This window comes from Diachasma alloeum, unplaced genomic scaffold, assembly GCF_001412515.2.
Source record: "Diachasma alloeum isolate Michigan unplaced genomic scaffold, Dall2.0 Dall_scaffold_00211, whole genome shotgun sequence".
Classification (NCBI taxonomy): Eukaryota; Metazoa; Arthropoda; class Insecta; order Hymenoptera; family Braconidae; genus Diachasma; species Diachasma alloeum.
Window position 1 is genome coordinate 2,094,072 of NW_021680376.1, and position 21,295 is coordinate 2,115,366.

At 37.1% G+C, this 21,295-nt stretch overlaps 4 protein-coding genes across 6 annotated transcripts in view; 3 read left to right on the forward strand and 1 right to left on the reverse strand.

The window, feature by feature from the left end:
* The window catches only part of LOC107036848, a 4,510-nt gene extending 2,085 nt beyond the window's left edge, over window positions 1–2,425 (forward strand). Inside the window, exons 3-4 of the mRNA XM_015255061.2 lie at window positions 1,360–1,638; window positions 2,127–2,425. Coding sequence (XP_015110547.1) covers window positions 1,360–1,638; window positions 2,127–2,180 — 333 coding nt within the window. The 3' untranslated portion in view covers window positions 2,181–2,425. The remainder of the gene's footprint in view (window positions 1–1,359; window positions 1,639–2,126) is intronic.
* A 1,702-nt stretch (window positions 2,426–4,127) lies between these two features.
* LOC107036742 (syntaxin-18) lies at window positions 4,128–5,622 on the forward strand. Its single transcript, XM_015254885.1, has one exon. The coding sequence runs from the start codon at window positions 4,591–4,593 to the stop codon at window positions 5,542–5,544; it is 954 nt and encodes a 317-aa protein (XP_015110371.1). The 5' UTR covers window positions 4,128–4,590; the 3' UTR covers window positions 5,545–5,622.
* A 1,560-nt stretch (window positions 5,623–7,182) lies between these two features.
* LOC107036870 (TP53-binding protein 1) lies at window positions 7,183–14,661 on the reverse strand. Its single transcript, XM_015255097.1, has 5 exons — window positions 13,932–14,661; window positions 11,168–13,053; window positions 9,012–9,668; window positions 8,409–8,622; window positions 7,183–7,920 (listed from the first exon to the last, which is right to left on the reverse strand). The coding sequence occupies exons 1-5, from the start codon at window positions 14,437–14,439 to the stop codon at window positions 7,733–7,735; spliced, it is 3,453 nt and encodes a 1,150-aa protein (XP_015110583.1). The 5' UTR covers window positions 14,440–14,661; the 3' UTR covers window positions 7,183–7,732.
* Window positions 14,662–15,377: 716 nt separating this feature from the next.
* LOC107036868 (cytochrome c oxidase assembly protein COX15 homolog) lies at window positions 15,378–20,116 on the forward strand. 3 transcript variants are annotated; one of them, XM_015255093.1, is made up of 6 exons: window positions 15,378–15,657; window positions 15,717–15,810; window positions 15,875–16,164; window positions 16,770–16,902; window positions 17,610–18,240; window positions 19,747–20,116. In XM_015255093.1, the coding sequence occupies exons 3-6, from the start codon at window positions 15,876–15,878 to the stop codon at window positions 19,999–20,001; spliced, it is 1,308 nt and encodes a 435-aa protein (XP_015110579.1). In that variant the 5' UTR covers window positions 15,378–15,657; window positions 15,717–15,810; window position 15,875; the 3' UTR covers window positions 20,002–20,116. The 3 variants fall into 3 exon arrangements, with proteins under 3 accessions (XP_015110579.1, XP_015110580.1, XP_015110581.1); XM_015255094.1 differs by having other exon boundaries at window positions 15,378–15,636; XM_015255095.1 differs by having other exon boundaries at window positions 15,378–15,619.
* The last annotated feature ends 1,179 nt before the right edge of the window (window positions 20,117–21,295 follow it).

A 21,295-nucleotide genomic window follows, 5' to 3' on the forward strand; every position in this document is an offset into this window, starting at 1 on the left:
AAAAAAAAAATCATCAAAAAAACCACTTAATTTGTTTATAACTATTAATTGCACGCACTTACATAAAAAATACCACCGGATTCGGATTTCTCATACCCGAAAACATAAGAAAACACCTCAAAACCTTACCGCACTAGAAGTGCACACGGGAAGGGGGTATTGCGTGTGGACTAAATAGAATTCTTAGAGAATTTTAGAAGGAATTCTATTGACGGCTTATGAGGTTTCAATAGAATATTTCTATGATAATTCTATGAGAATTCCATTGGAATTCTATAAGAATTCAAGTGAAAAGTTGTATTTGTTTTTCGGGCAAATTCCATAAAAAATTATGAAATCTTGAGAAAGTTAACAAATTTATGTCTAAGAATTTCTATAGAAAAATTAAAATTCATTGACCGTTTTGTAGGAAATGTCTGTAAAAAATTATCACAATCTAGTTGCATAACGTCAACAGAATCGGCGCAGAAAAACAATCGAATTCTTCCTAAAATTCTCTAAGAATTCTATGGACGGCTTATGCGGTTCCAATAGAATATTTCTATGATAATTCTATAAGAATTCCATTGGAATTCTATAAGAATTCAAGTGAAAAGTTGTATTTGTTTTTCGGGCAAATTCCATAAAAAATTATGAAATCTTGAGAAAGTTAACAAATTTATGTCTACGAAATATCTGTAAAAATTATCACAATCAAGTTGCATAAAATTCAATAGAATTAACGCGAAAAGACAATAGAATTTCAGGAGGAATTCTGTTAATGGCTTATGAGGTTCCAGTAGAATATTTCTATGATAACTCTATAAGAATTCCATTGGAATTCTATAAGAATTCAAGTGAAAAGTTCTATTTGTTTTTCGGGCAAATTCCATTAAGAATTATGAAATCTTGAGAAAGTTGAAAAATTTATGCCCAAGAATTTCTATAGAAAAATTAAAATTCATTGACTTTTTCCTAGGAAATATCTGTAAAAATTATCACAATCAAGTTGCATAAACTTCAATAGAATTAGCGCAAAAAGACAATAGAATTCTTATAGAAATTCAGTAGGAATTCAATACAATTCTTATGGAGATCCAATAGAATATTTCTATTATAAATATAAGAATTCTATCAGAATTCAATTGAAGAATTCCGTTTGTTTCTTGCCCAAATTGGAGTAAAAACTATGAAACCTCGAAAAAATAGTGCCTAAAAAAATAGTGCCCTAAAAATACAAAAGAAAAAAATGAAAACTAAATTTATTCTCTGATTCCCCTTTTTACAAGAAGATATTTCGTGAAAATTACTAGTAATTTTTTTATTCCGTTACTAATTTCACGAACATTATCCTTACCATTTTTCTTCTTTCCTCCAAAGTTACCTAAATTCACATCACCGAAGATGTCAGCAATCGGGACTGGCAGACGGAAGCAAAAGAAGAAGACTCTGGACAGAAAGCCGCGAGGTCAATGGATCTCGTCGTCGGAAGATGAGAACGAGAAGAGGGACATCCTTGACCTCATGACTAACATCAAGAATTCAGGCTGGAATGTGACACATCCCGACGTGTACAAGAGAAGCGTTCGGAGTTTCATGGAGAACAGGTCCGTTTACTTCCGACTGAGTGAGGATGCACTCACAGAAGATTATCCAGTCGTAAGTGATAACTTTATTTTCACTATAAAATGAAATAGAACATATTATATTAATACTACATTATATTTTTCATTACAAATGAAAAAAAATCTTTCGAAATTTTTCTATTTATTTCAAAAACATTTTTATCGGAAAGTAATTAAACTAATTAATTAAAATCATGGGTTCATTTCAATGCCAGGAAGATGAGAATTCCAGAAATTTAAATTATTTAAATTATTCATTTAGAATTATTTCGGCAAAATAAAATTCAGATAACGCTAATAATTAATTGTTATCGAATTTCTCTCACATATAATTCGCAAATAAAAGAAAAAAATTGTGAATGAATGAATTCAATCATTTATTTAATTACTTAATTATTTATTTCTTCGTAAATATGAATAAATAAATAATTAATTCTGAAATTTGATGATTGAAAATAATCTGGAAATCGGGAAAAATTAAATTTGCTGTTTCTATGAATTCTGTGCATTTTTTAATTTCAGAGAGAATGCAAACAGTGCAATTTTCGTGAGCCCTCGCCATACTTATGCAGATGAATTTTGTAATTTCACTCCGTCGACGACAAACTACAGATTATCAAGGAAAGCGGCAGCCGGTCAATTAAACGGAAATTGAGAATGATACAAAATTAAAGATAAGAGGAAATGCAAAGACGATGATGTTGATAATACATCGAACAATGTGATAATAACGCAGACATTTAGTGTTCACGTATGAAAAAATTACATGGAAAAACCTAGTGAATTCCTTAGACTAATTCTATTGGATTTCTAGTAGTTTTTGGCCGATTCTATCCAAATGTTCAACGGAATTAGATTTTTCTGTACAACGTATTCTATTGAGATATTTTCTGTAAAATTTCCTCGGCTGAATTTTTCCAAGTTTTTTTGTTTGATTTTCTTGATGAAAAGAAAAGCAAAAATAGAATGAAAAAAATTGGAAATTTTGAGCCGAAGAAATTCTACGGAAAATATCTGTAGAATAAGTTGTAAAGAAAAATTTAATTCTGTAGAGTAGTTTCTATTAAACGTTTTAACGGAATCGGCCAAAAACTGATGGAAAGTTCAATAGAAATCCAGTAGAATTCCAGCGAATTCGCTAGATTTTTCTATTAAATTTTTTCGTGCGTGCAGTTTTCGGTTGATGTGCTTGTTCAATCCACTAATACTATTTTTATTACTACCTGAAGAAACTAAAACTATCCGAGATTTTCCGTATACCGGTTACGGGCTGCAGAATATTAGAATGCTAGATTAGGAAATGTTGGATTAGGTTGTGATGATTCCACTGTATTTTATGAAACGGCTGATCATTGTATGTTACATTTACCTATTCAAATGTAGCGTCATTTCTTATACCTAACGAGTACAAATATGTGACTTTTGTCGTTTGACCATTGTTTATCGATCTTAATAAACAATTTTTTTATTGTATTGGGAATATGAAATTTGAGTTGTACATTATTTTCTCCGGATTACACTCGGGAATTTCGATAACAAAATTATATTGGATTTCTATTGAAAATTTAGTTTTGGGCCGATTGAATTGAAGAATTTTGTCTTTTATTCAAGTTTTCAATTTCGTGAATTTATTCATGAATATTGACTTCACTAATCTTTATTCATTGACACCAATGAAGATTCAATTTTTCATACAAACTCGAAATAGTTGATATTTTTCCAAAAATCGATTTTCCAACGATCACTTGGGGTAAAACGGACACTTTTGACTTTTTTAAAAATGTTAATGAGGGGTTGAAATGTTCATAAAATTTAATAATTTTTTTTCTCATTACAAAGAACAATTCTTTCCCTTTGTGGCGAGCCTAAACTGAACTCTATTAACAAATTTGTTTCTGAGTTATGAATAGGGGATGTTGGGGTAAAACGGACACTTTTGACTTTTTTTAAAATGTTAATGAGAGGTTGAAATGTTCATAAAATTTAATAATTTTTTTTTTCTTATTAGAAAGAACAATTCTTTCCCTTTGTGACGAGCCTAAACTAAACTCAATTGATAAATTTGTTTCTGAGTTATGAATAGGGGATGTTGGGGACACTTTTGACTTTTTTTAAATGTTAATGAGAGGTTGAAATGTTCATAAAATTTAATATTTTTTTTCCTCATTACAAAGAACAATTCTTTCCCTTTGTGGCGAGCCAAGACTGAACTCAATTGATAAATTTGTTTCTGAGTTATAAATAGGGAATGTTGGGGTAAAACGGACACTTTTGACTTTTTTTTAAATGTTAATGAGGGGTTGAAATGTTCATAAAATTTAATATTTTTTTTCCTCATTACAAAGAACAATTCTTTCCCTTTGTGGCGAGCCTAAACTGAGTTCAATTGACAAATTTGTTTCTGAGTTATGAATAATTCAAAAAAGTCTAAAGTGTCCGTTTTACCCCGCCCGCCCCTAAATATAAAAAATAAAAGCGAAAAATTCAAAAAAACCGTAGCGACACCAGCGCCCCAATCCACCACCCAATAAACTGTCACATTCCCAGTCATTCCCAAAAAAACATCTGTTGATTCAGTAAACCTCTCGCTGAAAAATCTCAACCGAACTTTATTACCAAAAACACGTAAAGAATACTCTCCAACAGTATTTCTCCACCAACAACCGCGGAATTCTCCCAAACCCCCATAAGCAATGAAAAACCGTGGGACACATAACCCCCAGTGACAACTGAGTGCTCCGTAAACACTGGAGGAAACAATTCAAACCAAATATTGAAATAAATTATCGAAAATAAAAAGAATGAATAATTGCTAATTGAAGACTACCAACTCCCAAAAAGGCAACAATTAACAGTATTTAATAACAAAATAATGAATATTACTGACGAGAAGTTGAAGTTTTCGCGTTGAAAAAAATCTGAATTAATTCGGTGATCCCAAAACCCCAAAAGTCCTGAAAAAAAATCGACGAATAATTGATGAATAATGGATGTGAGTACATTGTTCCGAGCATGTGTGAAGACAGTGAGCCTCCGGAAGGAGGCTTTCTCGGAGGAGATTCCCAGGCCGTCGTCCCGAAGACAAAAGCAAGAGTCGTTGTTCCGAGCGAAGACGAAGTCCCTCGTAGCGCAAATCTCGCAGCTGCAGGAGTTTTTGCTGGAGAACAGAGCAGCTTACCTGAACCTATCGAGGCACTTGGCCCTGAGTAACGGTATGACGGACGCAGAGCGAGACGAGATAGACAGCGGGGCGCAGGGGATAATGACGACGTGCTCTGGCCTGATAAAAGACCTGGAGCGAGAGACGGCGCAGATGGAGATGAGCCACCAGAACCGCGAGCACCGGCTGACGATGCTGGACCTGATAAAGCACTACCTGGAGAAGGTCTGCAAGATCTACTCGGAGCAGAGGGCGATCCGCTACAAGAAGATGATGGAGTTGAAGAAGCTGTCGAAGCTGGAGCTGGAGACGACCTCCGAGGGCCTGCTGCAGCCCCAGAGGAAGGAAGTGGAGGCTGAGAAGAGGGACACCTCACCCTCCGCAGGGTCGAGTCCCCTGAAGGTCCAGGAGATGAATGGAGACGTGTCTCCGATGGCCTACGAGGAGGAGCCCTCCGCCGAGGACATCCAGATGTTCGAGTCTGAGAATGAACAGCTGTACAACGAGCTCAACACCATCACTGAGGAGGTCAGACTCATCGAGAGCAAGGTCGTACACATTGCTGAACTCCAGGAGATCTTCACTGAGAAGGTGCTCCAGCAGGACAGGGACCTCGATAAACTCGTGACAACCGTTGTGGGATCCACTGAGAATGTCAAGGATGCTAACGAACAGATTCGACAGGCCATCCAGAGGAATGCCGGACTCAGAGTCTGGATTCTATTCTTTCTGCTCGTCATGTCGTTTTCGTTGTTGTTTTTGGATTGGTATAATCCTTGAGGAAGATTGTTTTCTTGTATTTTGTAGGGCGAGGGGATGTTTTGTAATTTAGGATAATAAAGATACGTTTGTCTTTAATGTCATCGTCTTCATTGAGCAAATGTTAATTGACCTTGCGGTCACGGGAGGAGGTGAATCAACGGAAAGTAATTTTTCAACTCAAATGAGCCAACGTTTCGGCCCATTCTGTGGGTCTTCAGGGCTTGTTTATTTTACATCAAAGGTAGTGAATCAAAAATGTCAGTTGGCACAGTACGGTGATGTTCCAAGAAACAGCTATACTATTGGTAAGAAAACTTTGTCAGAGGATAAAGGAGGAATTATGAGTGATGAATAAAATGGAACAGCGTCAGTGAACTTTTGTGGGAGCAAAAAGAAGTCATTGTACGCGAGTCTAAAGGGACTGGAGTCCTCAAACGTCTGACTACATCGATGGATAAATTCAGAAGTGATAGGTCTTCTGGGATCCATTGAGGAAGCAGTGATGGCCAATAATATTAGATTTCGACAGTGTTAAGAAGGATTATCTCCTTATATTGTTCAAAGTTCAACTATATTTAATAAATTTAAAATATAAAATTTAACGAGCTAATTCTAAATTTAGGCACCTGATTTTCGATTATTCAAATAATCGTCAATCTTCCTACCTAAATTATTAGTTGATAGATTATTTCAAAATTTAAATGTACAAATTGATGTTTAATGTAATATTTAAAATTTCAAGATTTATGATAAAAATTGACTTCACAATTTAACGGTAATTATGATTGATGAATATGACTATAACTGTGAGGAAGATTGTTTCGTTGTATTTTTCAGGGAGAGGTCGTTTCATAATTGACGAGAATAAAGATCCACTTGTCATTATTACTGTCGCCTTAATTAATTCAGAGAAAATAAAGAAAATCAAAAAATTGCCCAAATTAAAAATATTATAAAAATTAACAAGCTAATTCTAAATTTAGGTACCTGATTTTCGATTATTCAAATAATTCACCAATCTTCCTACCTAAATTATTAGTTGATAGATTATTTCAAAATTTAAATGTACAAATTGATGTTTAATGTAATATTTAAAATTTCAAGATTTTTGATAAAAATTGACTTCAGAATTTAACGGTAATTATGATTGATGAATATGACTATAACTGTGAGGAAGATTGTTTTGTTGTATTTTTCAGGGAGAGGTCGTTTCATAATTGACGAGAATAAAGATCCATTTGTCATTATTACCGTCGCCTTAATTAATTCAGGGAAAATAAAAAAAATAAAAAAATTGCCCAAATTAAAAATATTATAAAAATTAACAAGCTAATTCTAAATTTAGGTACCTGATTTTCGATTATTCAAATAATTCACCAATCTTCCTACCTAAATTATTAGTTGATAGATTATTTCAAAATTTAAATGTACAAATTGATGTTTAATGTAATATTTAAAATTTCAAGATTTATGATAAAAATTGACTTCACAATTTAACGGTAATTATGATTGATGAATATGACTATAACTGTGAGGAAGATTGTTTTGTTGTATTTTTCAGGGAGAGGTCGTTTCATAATTGACGAGAATAAAGATCCATTTGTCATTATTACCGTCGCCTTAATTAATTCAGTGAAAATAAAGAAAATCAAAAAATTGCCAAAATATGTCAATATATTTTTATCGCTTTTTCTTCTTATCACCAGAAAAATTGTACAGTCGCTACGGCTTAGGTAAACAAAAGTTGATACAATTATTACATATACGTTTATGATTGATAACATTTGTATCAAGCTCTCATAAAGAGTCTTTCAGTTTAAATGTTTCAATTTGGTTCAATGGAATCCTTGAAATAGTCTTGCATTTTATTCACTGTTGATTGAAGATTATCCACCATATCCGCCACACTGTTTTTTTGCCACCGAGCAGTTTGCCAACATTCACAAGAAAAAAAAGTCACAATTGTAAAACAACTCGTCATGAATTTTAGTAAGTGAAAACAGCCTTTGGGGAACAAAAAATTGAATTTCAACGGTAAATGCAACATAAGCCTGTAGACGACGAGAGGACACGTCGAACATGGAGAAGAAGACAAACAATAAAGAAACAAAAAGAAAACCCAATGCAATTGTATCAGTGATACAATAAATGAATCTAGATTATTATAACATTTGCTCTTGCAATGTCAATGTGGAATTCAGCCCCTCTATTTTTTGGGGGGGTTGTGCTGGTACAGGGGGTGAGCATCGTATGGCATCATTTTTCCTTCGATCAGGGATTGGATGAGCCAGGTCGTTGTTACCAGGGGAATCTTCCAGCCTGCTGCCTTCTCCTTCATCCAAGTTGGGCATTTATCGTTTGCCAGGACTACTGTACCTTCCATGAATGTCTCGGCTGTAATTTAGAAATGAAAAAGATGATTGGAGACAGCTCATGAAGGAAACTCAACTTCAATTGAATTTTCTCCTTAATTATTACATTAATTGGAAAGGAAATGGAAGGGGAAACTTTGCTCTGGTGAATTTTGTCAATTTAAAATCAGGTTTCATGACATTTTCCTGTAAAATCATCCATTATTGAGAGAATTTAAGTTGTATAAACCGACCGGTTTTGTGCTGAATAATAAAAAAAAAAAAATTGAGAAAATTTATCATTTTACGTATTAAGAAATAATTGTTTTCATTGAAAAAAATGTTATTCTCCAAAATCATTGAACTAATTGATTAATTGAGACCAAAACGTCACGGAAATTTGTCAATAATTAATTATTTACATAGTTCATGATTTTATGCATTGAGAATGGGTTTTGTTTATTTTAAAAAATATGGGGTTTAATTGGTTTTGGAATTTTGGGATTGGAGTGATAGAACTGAAGAGCTTACATTGGTTCTCAATGACTCGAAAAGCTCCACCAGCATTGACAATGACCCTCTGCCAGAATTCAATGGACCGTTCGTTGGATGGAATCTTTGGCATTACAATCACTGCATGACCCAGTGGCTTGGCATTGGGCCTCTGGTACATATCCACGTATGCTTCCTTGTCGAAACTCCATCCAGCCGGCAGGGTTTCCTCTGATGCATTGACCAGTTTGTTCTGTCGAAAAACAATTAATTAATTGCGCATATTTATGTGGGATTGAACTTTTAATAAAGTTTATTGCACTAAAAAGCGAGGAATTGCATGACAAATTTCTTTCAATTTTTCATAAAAATGGGACTTGGAATTTTCATTTTCACGTTAAAATTCTCTGGAAATTTCAAGATTTTTAATCATTAGTTTTATCAATTAAATTAGGCGAAAAGATTTTGAAAAAAATCGTAGACACTCCATCCCCTTTAAATTATATTTTAATTTAATAAAAAAAATATTTGCTTGAATTGCGTCAAAGAGTCGTTTTCGACTGTTTCATTTCGCCCCACTCTCCCTAAATTTATTTCAAATAAATTGTTTGCAATCAATGTAAAATTCCACGATCAACTCACCTCCTGACAGCACCTGATGACCCATCGATGATTAACCGGATGGATCCCCACGGACAAACAAAGCAGGCTCTTCGCAGTAATATTAGGAACATTGGTAATCAACTTGGTGTTCTTATGCTCCTCCACAGGAATATCCTTGAACTCCTCGTAAACCTTGCCCCCGCCCCCAGTGATCTGAGCAGTGAGTCTCTCCCTGACGAAGGCGATTCTGCTCCACTCGGCCTCATTCTCGGTCTCAGTCTCCGAATTAGCAGACTCCCTCTTATCGACCTTGTATCTGTCCAGAGACTCGAGGGGAGCACAAGTGAGGATAAACGAGAGCCCCTTGAAGAGACTGGAGCCCTCAGGAATGGGTCCCAAGGTGGCAACGACCTCCTGATCCTCCTTCTTTCGGTTTTTGCCCTTGCCCTTGACCCTGCTGGCAGGCCCCTTGCCCCCCAGATCGTTGAGGGTCTCCAGCATCTCCACCTGGACCCCCTCGACATCAGTATCTCCAGCAGAGTAATTCGACTCAGACTCTTCCTTCCTCTTGGAAAGCCCAGACCCAGAAGCCTCGACTTCTGAACTCTTGTAGGTCCTCTTTGATCTCCCAGACTTGGGGGTCCCCAGCACTGACTTGACCCTTCTCGAGCCCTCGACGATATTATCCATCGTGACCTTGAAACAAATGTGAAAATAATGTTGTAGATAGCTCGAAGGGAATTGTTATTTAAAAATTAATGATGAATTACTCGCACGGAATATTTTGTAGAAAATTCGATTGGATTTCTGTTGAAGCTTTTATTGAAAATTCTATTAGTTTTTGGTCAATTCTGTAGAGGAATACTACAGCTTTAATGCGTGGGTTTTTCATAGAAAATGTCCAATCGAAATTATTTCGTTGAAAGAATTAGAAGAATTTCATCTTTCTATTGAGACACTTTCTGTAGGAATTCCTTAACATGAATTTCCGTTGTTTCACACTTTTTTTTGTTCTCTTTTCATTAAAAGAGTCAAACCAAAAACGTGGAAAATCTAAGCTGAGGACTTTCTGTTGAAAATATCTCAATAGAACAATATAGAAAGTGCTTTGTAGTACAAGTTAATAGAATTCCATCTTTTTATACTTTTTCTGTCGAAACATTCACTATAGCAATTCCTCGACATGAATTTCTCAAGTTTTTTCTACTTTACTTTTCTTCTATTTTGATTTTAAAAAATCAGACAAAAAACTTGGAAAATTTGAGTCGAGGAAAAATTGAATTCTATTGATTTTCCTACAGAATATTTTCCACTGGAAATTTCTATTGGACAAAATGCGCAGATAAACTGCAGATTTTTGCCACAGAATCGCCCAATAACTAGTAGAAAGTTCAATAGAAGTCATTAGAATTTTCTAGCAAATTTTTTAAGTCTTGTTTTTTGGACTTTTCTTCCAACTTTTTCCACTACATCTGTTCATAAAACCGCAAGACGAAAATTGCGCAAAATCAGACAGAATTTTCTAATAGAATTTCAACAGAACTTCAACAGAATTCTTATAGACTTCAATAGAAATTCAGAAAAAAAAGCACTAGGTTTTTCTATGATTTTTTTTCACACGTGTAAAACGTTATCTGTTATAAATATTAAGGCCCGGATGTACTCTCTTTTGAATGTCATCTGGATTTTTTTCATCTTTCGTAATCCAAAATTGTCAATTGAGTGGTACATCACGTAGAAATTCCCAAAAATTATGATAGAATGATAAAAAAAATAGAAAAAATTCTGAACTTTTTCAAAGAGCGTTTTTAATTGAGATTCAGAATGAGTTGAAAAAAGTGGAAATTACAAATATCTGATTCGCTGGGGAAAGATTTACGAAATCAGTTTTTCCTCTGCATGATATTGGGGTGACAGGCCGCCATTTGTCACCGTAAATCAGATACATTTGTCAATTTCTTGTTATTCAACTTATTCCGAACATAAATTAAAAACGCTCTTTGAAAAAATTAAGAATTTTTTCTACTTTTTTTGATTATTCATTCATAACTTTAAAAACTTCTGCATGATGCAGGACTTAGTTGACAATTTCAGCTGACGAAAGATGGAACAAAACATCGAGATAACGTTCGAAAGATAGTACACCCCCAGTCTGTGTCACCCCAAGTCACTCAACAAAATCCTTGAGCCCCTACCTTTCCCATGGATGGAGTACTGGGTGGACTCTTCACATCATTATCCACCATCTCCCTGAGAAACTGTGCCTGATCAGCGGTGAGAAAGATGTCCTTAATAGGCACCTTGATCTTCTCCCCCTCATCAGTCTCGACGGTATACAAAACCTCGTCCTTGGGCTTCTCCACAGCAACAATAATCCCGCAGGATCCATACTCCTCCGGAGTCATAGCATAAACCGACAGTCCCTCCCCGAGAGTCCTCAACATGGGAATGACAAACTCCTCAATCAGCATCTTGTTCTTCCCATCCAGAAAATTGACCTTGAACTTCCCCTTGGACTTGCTGATGACCTTGCCAGGATAATAATTATTATCAGACCACTTGGCAAAGCACTCCTTTCCCACAAGAGCATCACTGGGATCGTAAACAGGAGTCTGATTCCTCAGAATAGAGAGGGACCTCCCACTCTGTCTGGCTGGAGTTGACACTTCCGAGAGAATGGAGTCATTCCCCTCAGTGTCACTTTTGGATTCAATAGTAGACAGAACACTTGGTGAAACCTTCCCCAAGCCATTGGTCCTGGAAGACCTGGAGTTCTGACGTGAGCGCTTTGGCAGTCTCCCCTTCTTGCTGCTCTTAGGAGTGGCCACGACAGCAGTCTCAGGTGTTGAGGCTGTCAGTCTCCCCAGTGTGTCCTCACTAGTTCCATTATGAAGATCACAGGCGAGAACCTCAGCATTCACAAAGCTGAGAATGCCAGAGGTCAAGAGGTTCACATTCTTCCACTCTTTCTTCAATTTCTCCGAAGCCTCATCGACATTCTCCAAGGGTCTCTTTGCATGCTTGGGAATGCCTCGAGGAAGGGAAAAATGGGGAGGATCTTTCCCTACTTTTCCCGATCCACTCGACGAAGAGCTCGAGGTGCTTGCTGACGACATCAGTGACAATCTGGATGGCCCCAGGGCGTATGGCTGAGGATTACTGGTGACTGAACCTGGTGACATTGGATCTTTATTATCAGACACATCAGCCAGTGCTGAAACATCACTGTTCCTTCGTCTGGATAAATGCAGCTCTGGCACGTGCTCGAAGTCGATGGACAGAAATTCCTTTCCTGATATCTCCTTCGTGGTCTCGTTCACCTGGAGGAGACACTTCACTTTGACAACGACATTCAGCTCCTTCTCAACTGGAATGATCTTGGCTTTATGTTTCTCTTCGTTCATGAATGAGTCCCCCTCGCTGTCGCTGACTAGGTTGAGGAGTTCGGGGGGCTTGGTGGGGGTCTTTGGGGGCCCTGAGGACTCGTTTGTCGATGGGGAGAGGCTCATGGTGGCGTCTGCATCCTGGGATTTTGCATAGGTTCCATTGGTCAGTTGTGCCTCGCTGCTTTCACTCTCCTTTGCACTTGTTGCTGATTTGTAGCTGTCTGTTGCTGATTTACTCTCACAGGTCTTGTAGGAGGTCTCCACGGGAATTGTGTCCTCCTGGGAGGCGTCTAGGATTATTTTCTCGCCGTCCTCGTCGATCTCCACGAGCTCTTTTGGGGGAGGGGGAGGCGCCAGGGCTTTGTCGAAGATCACTTCGATGCTCATTCTGGATTTCTTGGGGGGATCCGGCTGTGGGGGGTCTTGGTCGTGAGGTTTGGGGGAGGAAGAGGTGTCCATGTTCTCGGAGGGGGTGGGGGCTGGGGGGGTGGGAGTTGAGGGGGCGGGGGGGACGAGATCTGGGTGGGAGGGCGTGGGGTCGACCTCCATGGCGGTTTTGTCGGGCTCTTCAGGGGCTGCTGGGGCCTCCGGGGGCTCCTGTGGGCAGGGCTGGGCGACCTCTTCTGGAAGGGGACCTGTGGCTGATGATGGATCGGTGGGGGAGGCCTCTGGAAGCACCTCGGGGTCTTGAGACTCTGGAAAGTGAAGAGGGGATGAATTGAAGGGGGCTGAGGCATTTTGGAATTTTTTTTTCGTTATAAATGAGAATAGGGGAGGATGGGGTAACATGGACACTTTGGACTTTTTTTAAATTACTCATAACTCAAAAACAAATTTATCAATTGAGCTCAGTTTAGGCTCGTCACAATGGAAAAAAATGTTCTTTGCATTGAAAAAAAAATTATTGAATTTTATCAACATTTCAAGCTGTCATTGACACTTTAAAAAAAGTCAAGTGTCCATTTTACCCCAACCTCCCCTAATGGAATTTTTTTTCGTCAGTGAAATAATCCATTGGGCATTTAGGAAATAGATTAGTGTTGAATATTTTTGAGTGACATTTCCAGTTCTAGGGAAATTTCAAGGAATTTCGGCGTTGAAAATCAAAAAATTTTTGGGGAATCAATGGGAACTGTAAATTTTAGTTCAATTGCTCAACGAAAATTGATAGAAATCTGGACAATTCGGGTAAATGTATTTTTTTATTCATCACTTTAGTTCTTTTTGTGCGAAAATTTATTTAAAAAATCCCAGAATTTCGTACGCACATAAAACACTCAGAAAAATAATTTATTCGAGTTGAATAAACTTTATTTGACTCGAATAAATCGTTTATTTGATTCTAATAGTGGATTTATTCTACTCAAATAAAGTTTATTCAATTCAACTGCACCGTTTTCCTCTAAAAGCATCTTATCTCGACGTTTCATGACATTCTCAGTCATCTCCAAGCAAAATTAGAGAATTGAAAAATCGACCGATTACGTTTCCATTCGCCAGCAAAAACAAAAGAATGTCACCCCCACCCCCTCCAACAATGGCCCATTCTTGAAGAACGAAAGACCCAACAAACCTTCAATCTCATCGAGTTTCTTCCTGACAGAAGCGAGAGCATCCTCCCTGGAGGATGTCCTCTGGAACTTGACCCCCAGCTCCACCTCCTCCTCAGCCTTCCTCTTCTGTCCCCCAGCGTTCAGCTGTCTCCTCCTGGGGGAGAGTATCTCCTCGGTGGGTGTGCACTGAACAATCTCCTCGTCGTCGTCCTGCTGTTCCTGGTCGAGCCCTCGGGGTGAGCCCTCCGGTTCGATAACAGCCTTGTCCCCCGTATCACAATCCCGCGCTTCAGCGTGACTATTTCCATCAGCCTCGTGCTGACTCGACTCAACATCAACATCACCCTTGGCACCACCATTGTCCACCGCAATCTGTTCCTCCTGTGTCTCGTCCTCAGCGACTAAATGAAAATCCTGACTCTCATTCAGTGTCGAATTATCTTGCGTATTATCATGATCATTTGTCGTTGGACACTCGTCCTTCTCTTGCGTCTCCGGGATTACACCGTCCATCGATAATTCCGACATTATCTCGGGCCCTCGAGGGTACGAAGCGCGAAAATATCAGACTTATTGCTTGGACGATTTATTGCTGAACTCATCAAGTCACGGGGAATTATTAATTTACCGAAATTACCTCTGATAACAAGAGACGGCTTTTCTTTTTTGCGAAAGAACGCGCGAAGTTGGCTACGCGTTTTCTGGGGCCGGTGTTGCATAGCCACGACTGACTTCAGGGGGAATGGAAAATGCCGAGGGTGTGTGAAGGCAGCTGCGCTCTTGGCGCGATGGCCCGGGAAACGGCCGCCAATTTGAAACCGTAGGACTAGCATGTTGAAAAATCAGGATTGAGCTACGATTTACTCTTAAATGATAATTAACATTTCCATTACGTTACGTTCACTGAGAGAAAAACAAACATTGTGAAACAAGTCTTGTTTGCACGGAAAGAAATATTCAATAAAAATTACGTATCTTTTCCGTAATTCCGGAGCGAAATGTGGTTGTAGGAAATTTTGCGGAACTGTCACGGAATTTTTTCGGAGCGTTCCGTAATTTTTATCTGAATCTCTTGTGAAAAATTACGATATCATCACTTAAATTTTCTGAGTCGATGTTTGGAAAAAAAAATATCGATGTTTGGAAGAATCGAAAATCGATTAATCAGCCGTTGTGAAACATCGAACGACGAACATCGATGTATGAACATGAAAAATCGATGTTTTCGATTAATCGACAAAAATCGCTCACTCCTGACATGCATATATGCCCGTTTACATGTATAAAAAATCTATTCGACAAAAAAAATTAAAAATTTTGTTAACTTGGTCAGAAATATCGATGTTTGGAAAAAAGAATCGAAAATCGATTAATCGGCCCTTGAAAACATCGAACGAAAAACATCGATGTTTGGGCATGAAAAATCGATGTTTTCGATTGATCGACAAAGATCGCCCACTCTTACACATGCATGTTTGTGTTTTCATGCGAGTTTTACCGTTCATTACTAGACCCGAAACAATTCACGCCACATTGATCCTCCCTAATTGTGCCGGTTTCACTCGTGAATTGTTCCTGAACCTCCGAAAACCGAAACATTGGCTTCCGCTCGTAAAAACGAAATGTCACCTTGAATTTCAATCGCTGGAGGTGCGGAATTCAGACCATCCTTGCGTAGTAGTCGGGATTTTTCGATTATTTCGAGACGGTGTGTCGTCATGTCATGTAATTAATTGACGATTACCGGTAATAAATGAACGATTAACATCCGCAAGCCGTTGATTAATGTTAATGATCACTTGCAGGTAGATAATCATTTTGGAGTGGAATTTCCGGCAGTGGTACTGAGGTTAGGGCTCTGGAGGATCTGTAAATATCTACGATCATCTACGGGGTCAGGTAAATATGTGAGAAACGTGTGGATGATGACTAGATTTAAGAATTTGCGATGAATAAATTTCAGGATGCTGAGTGTCTCGAGATTATGCACCAGGGGAATTCCAAGAGCCCCATTTACAAATCTATCGCTCTCCACTCAAAGAGCACTTCACAGTCCCCTTCAAAAACGACCGAGTGATTTCCTGAGGATTCTCCGGGAGACCTCAGCCAAATGGAGAACAACTCCGGGTCTGTCGACCCAGTCTGGAGCAGTTTCCTTCAGATATGCATCGGCTGTTAACAAAAAAACAAATAGGCTCGTTGGCACGTGGCTTTTTACATGCAGTGGAATGGTCTTCATTGCTGTAGCACTAGGTATTGCTATTTATTCATGTATTTACGGATCTGTGAAAGCGATTGTGAGGGAAATCGTCGATAAAACGTGGGGAAAGTAATGGGAATTTCCTTCTTGATGGGTTGATCTTCATTTCAAGGGACAATAAATCGATATAGTTTGGACACTTTGGACTTTTTTAAAATTATTCATAACTCACAAACAAATTTATCAATTGAGTTCAGTTTAGGCTCGTCACAAAGGGAAATAATTGTTCTTTGTATTGAAAAAAAATTATTAAATTTCATCAACATTTCAACCCCTCATTAACATTTTTTAAAAAGTCAAGTGTCCGTTTTATCCCAACCTTCCCTACAAATATGTATTTAATGATGCTTCGAGGCCTATTCGACTATTAATGTAAAATTCGTTGTGGATAGTAATCACTGAAGCCTGAAGATGTTTTGTAATTTAATTTCTTTATTTAGTACTAGATATTCGGAGATTTATTAGAACTTAAATGATGATAAATTCGACGAATGAACAATAAGATTATTAATTATTGTACATGACAATTTATGTATTAAACGACTTCAACCAATGAATGGATTCTATTAATTTCGAAAAAAACCTTTCAATGATTCAGGTGGGATAACGAGGCTGACTGAGTCGGGGTTGTCCATGGTAACGTGGAAATTATTGGGTGAGAAAATGCCAGTGTCCGAGGGTCAATGGATCGAGGAGTTTGAACGATATAAACAATATCCAGAATATAAACTGCAAGTGATCTTTTAGTTTAGAAAATATTCACTATTCTCTGGTGTGTTTGGCACTCAACACCTCAAACTGACGAATTTCTCTAACGAAATTATCATTTTGTTGCAGTGATAGGCATAATCATAAATTATAATTGACGTTAATTTCATAAATTCTTAATCAAGTAATAGAACTCAACAATTTTTCAATTATTAAATTAAGGCCCGGGTGTACTATCTTTCGAAAGTTATCTCGATGTTTTTTTTTCATCTTTCGTCATCTGAAATTGTCAATTGAGTCCTGCATCATGCAGAAGTTTTGAAAAATTATGAATGAATAATCAAACAAAAGTCGAAAAAATTCCTAATTTTTTCAGAAAACATTTTTAATTTATATTCAGAATAGGTTGAATAACAAGAAATTGAAAAATGTCATGCAGGGGGAAGACTGATTTCGTAAATCTTTTCCCACACTGCACAGAGACATTTATTACGGAAAAGGCTCTTTGAAAAAAGTTGTAATATTTTGGAGAATTTTTTAATCACACTTTTATCACATAAAAATGGCAGATGCCTACATACCACTGTTTTGAAAATTGAGATACCCAGCTGTCACTTCCCATGAGTAGTTAGTGTTTTGTTATCGACCATGGAATCCACCCCTCTTGATGAACGGGTACTCCAAAAGAAAAATCAGTAGAATAACAGCAGCCCTTATCATTGAATCGTAGAATGAACCAGAACATGACCCTGGAAGAGTTCAAAAAAATCTGGTGGATGGAGTACGTCCATCGGATGTGGGGTAGACTGATAGGTGCAGCATTCGCCCTCCCAGCTGCCTACTTCTGGTACAGAGGCTACCTAAAACCCGGAATGAAGGCCAGAATCTTGGTCCTGGGGTCACTGATCGGTGCCCAGGGCCTCATGGGCTGGTACATGGTGAAATCAGGCCTTGAGGACAGGTTTGAGGGCCCCTCGGACGTCCCCAGAGTCTCGCAGTACCGATTGGCGGCCCATCTGGGTCTGGCATTTCTCCTGTACGCTGGCTTCTTGCACAGCGGACTCGACCATTTGCTGCCTGCCAAAGTCATGCCCCTTGATTGGTTCGGGAAGAAAATTTTGACTGATAAACATACCAAGGCACTGGTCAAGTTCAAGAGAATGGCCCATGGGACTAAGGCGCTTGTATTTTTGACTGCTATCTCTGGGGCTTTTGTGGCTGGACTCGATGCTGGCCTGATTTATAACGAGTTCCCGAGGATGGGGAGGAGGTTTATTCCGAAGGGTCTTCTCGAGATGTCCCCTATGTTGAGGAATTTCACGGAGAATCCGACTACTGTTCAATGGGATCATAGAGTACTCGTAAGTAGAATTAAAAATTTCAACATGTTTTGATCAGAAAGAATTTCTGATATTCTTACGTTCGGAAGAAAACCCTGGGCTTTAAATCGAAATTAAGAACATTTATATCGAAATTAAAAAATGGTAAAATAATTGAGAATCTAAATTTTCAATTGATGATGAATGAAATATTTAAAAGTATGAAACTATAAAATATTAAAATTAAGGCCCGGGGGGATAATGTAAAATATATCACAATTTCCATTGGATTTTACATCACGCAGGAGGCCCTAAAAATTATGATTGTCCAATGAAAAAAAGGAGAATAAAAACTGAACATTTTCAAAGAGCGTTTTTAATAAAGATTAAGATATAAGTTCGATACAGAGGAAGTAGTGAATGGATAATTTATCATGGTATCATGGTAACGATCTGACAGCCATTAGATACGTCAAATTATTAATTTGCCATTTCCTCGCTATTGGGTTTAGTTTCCAATATTATTCAAAAACGCTCTTTGAAAATGTTCAGCTTTTTTTCAACGTTTTTTTGATTGTTCAATCAGAATTTTTGAAGACTCCAGGGCTGTGTAAAATTGAACAGCGATTGAAGGTCATTTCAGATTATCAAAATAAAGAAAACAATGAAGATCACGTTCGAAAGATAATCGCGGGCCTTAAATACACTAATCAAAATTAAAAAATAGTAAAATAATTGATAATCTAAATTTCCAATTGATGATGAATGAAATATTTAAAAATATGGAACTATAAATTTTCTATCAAGGCCCGGGTGTACTATCTTTCGAATGTGTCTCAATGTTTTTTTTTTTCATCTTTCGTCATCTGAAATTGTCAATTAAGTTCTGCATCATGCAGAAGTTTTCAAAAATTAGGAATGAATAATCAAAAAAAAGTCGAAAAAATTCTCAATTTTTTCAAAGAGCATTTTTAATTTATATTCAGAATAAGCTGAATAACAAGAAATTGAAAAATGTATCTGATTTAGGGTGACAATGGCGGCCTGTCACCCAATATCATGCAGGGGGAGGACTGATTTCGTAAATCTTTTCCCACACTGCACAGAGACATTTATTACGGAAAAGGCTCTTTGAAAAGAGTTGTAATATTTTGGAGAATTTTTAATCACACTTTTATCACATAAAAATAGCAGATGACTACATACCACTGTTTTGAAAATTGAGATACCAAGCTGTCACTTCCCATGAGGAGTTAGTGTTTTGTTATCCACCATGGAAAATGACAGCTAATAGATAATTTGCCACAGCGAATCAGATATTTGTAATTTCCACTTTTATCAACTCATTCTCAATCTCAATTAAAAACGCTCTTTGAAAAAGTCCAGAATTTTTTCTATTTTTTTTATCATTCTATCATAATTTTTGGGGATTTCTATATGATGTACCACTCAACTGACAATTTTGGATGACGAAAGAAAAAAAATCCAGGTAACATTCGAAAGATAGTACACGCGGGCCTTAAATCCTCAATTCTTTCTCCTTGCCAGGGTATAACAACATTGACACTGATCACCATAATGGCATTAAAATCCCGGAAAATAAAACTGCCAGGACGTGCATCGACAGCAGCCCTGGTAGTCCTGGGTGCTGGATATCTCCAAGTAATCCTAGGAATCTCGACTCTCCTCCACCACGTACCTGTCTCCCTGGCAGCTTCTCACCAGTCAGGAAGCATGCTACTCCTCAGCACAGTGATATGGCTATGCCACGAGCTCAAACACGTGCGCAAACTCCCCAAATAAGTTCATCCATGGAAAATCGCTTGTACATAAAATGTAAATCAATTAGAGGAGTCGCATTAAATGGAAAGTAAAACCTGTTGACTTATGAATTACACGAACTAATCACTTCACAACATTATGCTCATTTATTTTGACGATGTGTCTCTGCCTTATAACAATGATTAATTGCTTACAAACGTTAAAATTACAGTCATTAAATTTTTTAAATTAAAGATAGAGGGGAGGAGATGAAGATTGTTGTTCGAAATTATTTGTTTTTCTCTTTTAATCTAGGATTATTTATGCAATTATTCGTGGTTTATCGTTGAAAATGTAAAACTGAAATCCAGTGGGAAAATTTGTGATTCAAAAAATTTGAAAAAACTTGAAAAAAGACGAAAAATTTGAGGATATCCAAGGGGACAGTCACTGAGATTAAATTATTTTCCAAAATATATTTTTCCGAGTTTTTTTCCATAAAAATCGAAGAACTTCACATGATTCTGATGTAAAGCATTCGTAAAATGTTAATAATTGTCGATCAAAACAAGAAAAATATTCTCTCCAGTTTTATTCGAAACATTATTAAACATCGGACACATTCTCGTAATTTTTCATTAGCAAATGTCAATTAAAAAAAATTTTAATATTGAAAAGAGGAAAAAATTGATTTTTCTTTCAAGCAAAAATTTAATAACAGCAACTGTTCCATTTCGATATCTCGCATCTCCTCATTATTATGTCTCCCTGGATCAGACTTGATTGGATCAGACCTCACGAACATTTATAATAAAATGTTCCCCATTATGAAATGTTTGATTCTGCATTTAGAAAATTATCAAACCCTGGTCATTATTGTTACTCTACCTACCGGAGAAAAAATCGATTCGACAATCTTGGATTAACATCGTTAAGTAACGCGGTAGGTATTTTCAGTGTCTCATTATTCATTAATTTATCACTTTATTTTGATTTTATGAAAGTATCGTACTGTTTAAAAATATGTGGCAGTCGTTTTCCAATCAGTCACCGTTTGATTTATACAATTTCAATTCATCTGAAAACGTGCAGCCTCATACACATTGGTCCGTGACTATTAAACATTAGTAGTGTTGCATTATTCAGCTTTTAAAGCAATTTATATTTCTACTCATCGCCCCCTTCTACACCTCAAATTGCACTTTTATTAATTGATTAATTAATTATTGTAGCCATTTTCTCTTCGTATATACACATGACACGGTTTATCGTATTTTAGTTTTTTTTTCTTATTATTCACATTTATTTTATAGTTCATATTTATATAATATGGATT

Excerpts from the sequence above, each read along its gene's own strand:
- LOC107036742 (XM_015254885.1), top strand. The coding sequence starts at position 4,591 with ATGGATGTGAGTACATTGTTCCGAGCATGTGTGAAGACAGTGAGCCTC.
- LOC107036870 (XM_015255097.1), bottom strand. The coding sequence starts at position 14,439 with ATGTCGGAATTATCGATGGACGGTGTAATCCCGGAGACGCAAGAGAAG. Across the intron at positions 13,054-13,931 it reads GAAACTCGATGAGATTGAAG|AGTCTCAAGACCCCGAGGTG; the intron begins GTTTGTTGGGTC and ends TTCACTTTCCAG. Across the intron at positions 7,921-8,408 it reads TCGAGTCATTGAGAACCAAT|CCGAGACATTCATGGAAGGT; the intron begins GTAAGCTCTTCA and ends TCTAAATTACAG.
- LOC107036868 (XM_015255093.1), top strand. The coding sequence starts at position 15,876 with ATGCTGAGTGTCTCGAGATTATGCACCAGGGGAATTCCAAGAGCCCCA. Across the intron at positions 16,165-16,769 it reads CTTCATTGCTGTAGCACTAG|GTGGGATAACGAGGCTGACT; the intron begins GTATTGCTATTT and ends TCAATGATTCAG. Across the intron at positions 16,903-17,609 it reads CAATATCCAGAATATAAACT|AATGAACCAGAACATGACCC; the intron begins GCAAGTGATCTT and ends ATTGAATCGTAG.